This window comes from Toxorhynchites rutilus, chromosome 2, assembly GCF_029784135.1.
Source record: "Toxorhynchites rutilus septentrionalis strain SRP chromosome 2, ASM2978413v1, whole genome shotgun sequence".
Classification (NCBI taxonomy): Eukaryota; Metazoa; Arthropoda; class Insecta; order Diptera; family Culicidae; genus Toxorhynchites; species Toxorhynchites rutilus.
In genome coordinates, this window is record NC_073745.1 from 66,108,292 (window position 1) to 66,114,440 (window position 6,149).

Sequence of the window (6,149 nt, forward strand, 5' to 3'; positions counted from 1 at the left end):
CGTTATTGACAGCTCTGTTCGGGAAAGCACGCAAATCAGCATAACAAATGTATGGGAAAATGGAAACGCTTATAGTTTTCATGAGTTTTAACCACCACCAGGGGATTGTGATGTATAGAATATCAAACAAATCTTAGGGAATTCCCGATTCGTTTGGTATGTAAATCGCCAAAATCCGTTCGCGGCAAAAATAGTTATTAACGTTTACTTTATTTCATAAAAACGTGACCTGTTTTCTGATTTGGTACCCTTAATGAAAGACGTAGTTCTACGTCAAAAACATCATCATCAGAAAAAATGAAGTAAGAAATAACAGATACTGTTCTAAAAGCTGGAAAAAAATAATTTAATTTTTTTAACGTTTTGAGTCCCGGATTGTTCATACTGCGCTTTTCATTCAGTTCGCATCAAGAGCTTTTGCACAATATCAGTGTCAGTACCCGCTCCCAAAAATATTTATTGTATTAGAATATAACAGTCGGAAATTCGACTATAAACTAGTCATAACATTTTCTTATTTTGTAACTGTTAATACCAATGATCAACGTTCTTCTAACGAAAAGCTCAATGTCAGTCCCTGTAGACCGATACGGAGCTCTACGTGCTAAGTTAAAAGGTTTCATCGTGATTAAACATAATAATAATAATACAGATAATGTACTAAAGGCTAAAAAATAATGAGGCAAGTAGCAGTTAGACTTCATGTAAGCGAATTTGATCGAAAGTTGAACAAGTAAGATGGAGTAGACTTTCATCAGATAACATCGAAAAGATCATGATTATGAACAAAAATACGCAATGACCATGATTGTGATGAACATTTTTTAGAGGAAACCTAGAATAAACCAATATTTTTACTATTCCATGTACTAATTGATGTTTTAAACTTTATCTTCACCTCTTCCTTCTTTACATATCCGAATAAATCGCTTCTTGGAAAGAACCATCGAGCCGCTCACAAATGAGCCGGCTAGTTTCAATGAACGAGCGGCTCTGAGCCGGTCACTGAAATGAACAGTTTTGCCCATTTCTACCACAGACTATCAGCTTTGCGAAGAATCCACACGTGAAACGTTTAACCCTTTCACTACAGCAGTGAGCACTGTGCCGAAAAGTATGCATATCGCGCTGGTGTGATTGATGTGCAGTATCACCCTAATGTTGTCTATAGACGACGCTCGTACTCACAGGGCATCGCGCGGATGTCACCTATAGACGACGCTCGTAGCGAAGGGGTCATTGGCAACACTGCCACCAACATGCAATGAATGTATTCTGAGTGGCATGCTCCAGAATAAGCTGATCATAGTCCATAGTCGGAAAAAGATTATTTGATGATTTGATCCCCCGCCCAGAACGGGAATCAAACCCGAACCCTCGGCATGATAATGTGTAACGCTAACCGCTCGAGCACGGAAGAACTATTTTTATTTCTGCGTATTTTGTTTACACATGTCACGAATCACGTGTGAATGGTGCGGTATTTTTTTCCACGTGTGCAATACTATTCTTTCAAGGGAAAACCCCCCATAATTGTATGTTTTCATCTGTTCGCTTAGTATAACATGCCACCTAGACATCGATCCCTCATCGCCGCCGTCTGGACGAACCCGTATATCGCAAACACACCACATGCGCTGAATCCACACAATTATAAAAGCTTGGAACCGGTCCGAATGCATCTCAATGTGTACCCTTAATTATAGTTTGTATTCATTTGACGCCATCGTATTCAGTCTGGTGCTGTCATCGGGCGAGTTTAGTAACCGCGAGTCTGCATCTGCATTTCGCCGGGCTATCACGAGATGCTGCTAAAAAGTGTTTTGATTTGTGTCTCTTTTTGCATTCAGTTCAGCTTGCAGGTGAGGAGTGCTTCAAAATTGTGAAATTAGAATGAACAATGAGAATTCTATTTCGATTGCAGTCTGAGCCCTCTGAGAATCACTACTGGGCCGGCGTTGTAGAGTACACTCACAAGGAAACACTGAGCAACACAACGAAAGTATCGCCCCATAACAGAACGCTGGACAATTTGGAGAAATATAAGGAAGTCATCAGATCAGCTGAGGCGTACCCCGTAGATATTATGGTCTTTCCGGAAGGTGCCTTGAATACGATTGACACAGCTGTGTTTGTGCCCAATCCGGAGGACAGTATTTTCCCGTGTAATGATCTTGATTATGAAGGAATAGTTCAAGAACTCTCATGCCTTGCACGATCACGCCGAAAATATCTGGTTATAAATCTAATCGAGAAAGCTACCTGTCTAGATCCAGGTAATCCCAGATCGTGCTCGACCGATGACTCGTATCGATTCAATACTAACGTGGTGTTTGATCGAAAAGGCATAGTTATCGCCCGGTATCGCAAGATCAACCTTATCTCGGAGTATGACATTGACAAGACGGTCGAACCAGAGTTGGTTAAATTCCACACCGACTTTGGCGTTACTTTCGGAACGTTCATCTGCTTTGATCTAATGTTCTACACACCGGCGCTGCAATTGGTACGGCAAAACGTGACCGACTTTGTCTTTCCTACGATGTGGTCTTGCCAACTGACGTTTTGGAGTGCGTTTTATATACAACGAGACTGGGCGTATGAAAACAACGTTAATCTCTTGGTGGCGGGCGCTAATCATCCGCGGACCAGTACCACAGGTTCGGGAATGTATGCCGGTAAACGTGGGCGGATTGTTGCCACCATGAGTCACATTGCGGGCATGTAAAACGAGTTCATGGGGAGGTTTAATCGATCTGTTTTTTTGGCTAATATAAAAGGAATCTTTCAGAAAATTATTCGTGACTAAAGTACCCAAGATTGGTGCACAGGAAGGAGACGTCATAAGGCAACCCATCAATGATGACATCGCAGAAGAAATGACAGATCATGACCTTAACCGAAATCAAGTTGACGGCTACGCGACTATGGGTCTTCCCCTCAGCAGTAACGATAGATATAGCGCAAAACTTTGTCACAATGAGCTATGCTGCTCATTTACCTTAAATTATACTGTAGACCTCCCGACAGATCCCGATGCGGTTTGTGATTTTCTTTTCCAGTTTTCATACAATCACTTATTTATGTTTCTTTCAACAGCAACACTACCGTTACAGACTGGTAGTGTACGATGGTAATCGTACTCTCGTCGGAGAGAATGCTGACGTAATCATCACGACCTGTGGCATTTTGGCATGCAGCGAAGACCGGTTCTCAACTTGTGGAATACGACACTTCAACGCATCGTCCGTCGAAAACGTGGTTCAGTTTAACTCGATCGAAGTCATTGGTGACTTTCCCGAGGGTGAAGGTATATTCCTGGTGCCATCCAGTACCGATACCAGCAATCTACCATTGGAATTGGACGAATTCGACTATAGTCATCAGAAATCGTAAGCACGTTAGTCGTTCATTGCACTGATCATTCTAAATTGTGCCATTTTCAGTGATTCACACAACTTCGTCCAATACTATTTAACGAGTCCACGATCAGAACTGTTGTCGTTTGCCATCAGAGGCCGCAAGTTCGTCTATAGCAATACCGGAACTAGTTGGACTGCTGGTATACTAGGGATATTGGCCGGTATTTTTACTGCTTTATCTATGTGAACTAAGCTGCTTAGTTCCGGAATTATTAGATGCTATATTCAGGCGCAGGACATCAAAGACGTATGTCTCATCATTCTAGAGTCGATAGCAAGAACAAGCTTTAGCTGATGAAGATATCGACAGCAGACAAAAAAGAAAGTTTCTGAAATAACTCTGGGATTTATTGTTATATCGTTTATTTAAAAAAATATATATAGGGGCTGTGTACAACACACAATCACATTGTTGACATAGGAGAAATTATTTTAGAAGAAATTATTTTATTCAATTTGCTTGTTTTTCGCTTCGGATATTGTGTTAGAATGTATTGAAATTTTAGAATTCTCTGTTTAGTAGCATGTCTTAATGACCCCGAAAAAGACTAATGATTTGCGTGATTTTGCAGAATCAGATGGTGAATTCATAATTCATTCGTGCCCTCGCGAGAACAATACACAAGCTGACCATATGTTTAATTTTATTTCTTTCGTCAATGTATTGAGATGCGCTTAATACGCAACGCAAACACGTTCCTTCTTCTTTGTATTATAACTATGACAGTTATCGAAGCGGATATTTAATCAGTTGGTCACAGGCGATTTATTTTATTTATTTGTTCAACCTCACCTTATTCCACAAAACAAAGTGAATGAATCGCCCGGCGAACTAACTTGAGCAATCGACTGCGATTTCATTACCCTCCGATGCGATTTTTCATTTAAAATTCATACACTGCGTTTCACAATTATAGAACCACTTATTTTTTCTGAGTTTCCAAGGATATGTAAGAAGTCGGTTGAATCGAACTATATAGTGTAGGATATAATAACTATCTTCACTATAGAACTAGATAGAAAAACTAGAAGTGGGTTATATCTTTGTTATGACCGCAAAGTAGACGTAGGACTAACGTTGACTTAGCAATAAATAAGTAACAAGCATATAAATCTTAGGCATTTCATCTTTCGAATAAAGTGATTATCATACAACTTCGTTTAGCCAGAAAAGAGTTATAAACGCTAAAAGGGGAATCGATTCCTCCTCGGAAATACCCAATAACCCCCGATAACGACGAACGATTGCAGCGTCCGTAAACAAATTCAAAAAAAAAGTTATGCCATGACGTACACGATTCTAGTCCTTCTGGCTATCTGAAACAAAAAAAATCGAACTGGTTCTGAATCTGTAAAGAATAATCCGCTGTCGCATGAACCTCGGACAAGTCAAAAACATCTTTTTTGACAAAATGGCAGCCGTTTGAAAAACAAAATGCGGTTTGAAACGTTTTTTCTGACGTTTCCCGATTTTTTAAAAATAGCAAAATTTAAAAAATATTATTTGTTTAGAGGTTCATGCGATAGAGAGATGCATGCAGATTGTATTGATATAAATTCGACATGAATCGGTTCCATAGAACTTGAGATATCGTGTACGCCAGTTTGAAAAAAACTAATTTCGAGAAAAACGCGTTTGAAGTTCATTGTTATGGCCGTACCAGGTTAGATATCGCATCACTAAAATGGCTCTAGCTCGGTAAATAATGGGATTTTCGATAAGTTCTTTCTGGAGTAAATTATTGAATGCCTAAAGAACAGAAATATGAAGGATTTTTTTCATTATTCTCAAATTTCTAGACTAGAATACTGCCTTAAGCATTGAGCATTGAGCGTTGAACATTGAGCATTGAGTATTGAGCATTGAGCATTGATTAGTTAGTATTGAGCAGGGCCCGAAAACAGTTATTAGGTGTGCTATAAAGCCCTCGCGTTAGTATTAGTAAATAGCGTGCAGTTTGGGCACAACATTGCACGCTATTTTATAAGTGTGCATAATTTTCGTCTACGATACAAAACAATCTATCTCACCTGTAGTATATGAACGATGAACTCAAAAAAACGATATACATGTATACGTGGTACATGAGAGAGAGAGGAACGAATTCGTTTTGGGGGCAGTCACTTCAAAATGCAATGAAGACAATTTGACTGGGAAGAATGAAATGAGATAGTCGAGTCGTAGAGGGGGAAAGCGACTAAACGCCCAACTGACTGTTTAGTCGTTTTGGCGGAGAAACTGCGCGAAGAAGCCAAAAGTCATTTCCAACTGAATACGGAGGGGAATTTTCTAATGGTCAAATTACTATCCTCAGATGAATATGACTGTGCCGAGCCCTGGTATTGAGCATTGAGCATTGATCATTGAACATTGAACATTGAACGTTGAGCGTTGCACACAAAATGGACTCATACTAAGAATTTATATACGAAACAATAACATTAAGAATACCATTAGGTGTACCGGTAAGTTTCTTCAGTTTAACAACAGATAGCGTAACTTGATTATTATTCCAGTGAATCAAATTTACAGACATTCGATGGGAAGCTACTGTCATTTCGCGTTTTTTACAGTATATGTCAAATTGAAAAGTAAACAACACAATTTTTTTGCCACTTCGAATATGTCGAATTTCGTATCAACGAGAGTGTTTTTGCGCCGAGTGTTACTTCATTACTCCAATATGAAGGAAAAAGCTGCGGAAAGTCATCGCATTTTGGTGGCAG

At 39.5% G+C, this 6,149-nt stretch overlaps 1 protein-coding gene across 1 annotated transcript; it reads left to right on the top strand.

Moving 5' to 3' along the window:
- Positions 1 to 1,511: 1,511 nt before the first annotated feature.
- Positions 1,512 to 3,838, top strand: LOC129764378 (vanin-like protein 1). Its single transcript, XM_055763388.1, has 5 exons — positions 1,512 to 1,862; positions 1,925 to 2,724; positions 2,792 to 3,041; positions 3,100 to 3,392; positions 3,447 to 3,838. The coding sequence occupies exons 1-5, from the start codon at positions 1,806 to 1,808 to the stop codon at positions 3,607 to 3,609; spliced, it is 1,563 nt and encodes a 520-aa protein (XP_055619363.1). The 5' UTR covers positions 1,512 to 1,805; the 3' UTR covers positions 3,610 to 3,838.
- Positions 3,839 to 6,149: the final 2,311 nt, after the last annotated feature.

What these genes read in the sequence shown, in the direction of transcription:
- LOC129764378 (XM_055763388.1), top strand. Translation starts at nt 1,806, where the DNA reads ATGCTGCTAAAAAGTGTTTTGATTTGTGTCTCTTTTTGCATTCAGTTC. An exon ending in TCCCGACAGATCCCGATGCG is followed by an intron (nt 3,042 to 3,099) that starts GTTTGTGATTTT and finishes TTCTTTCAACAG; the next exon opens with CAACACTACCGTTACAGACT. An exon ending in GACTATAGTCATCAGAAATC is followed by an intron (nt 3,393 to 3,446) that starts GTAAGCACGTTA and finishes TGCCATTTTCAG; the next exon opens with TGATTCACACAACTTCGTCC.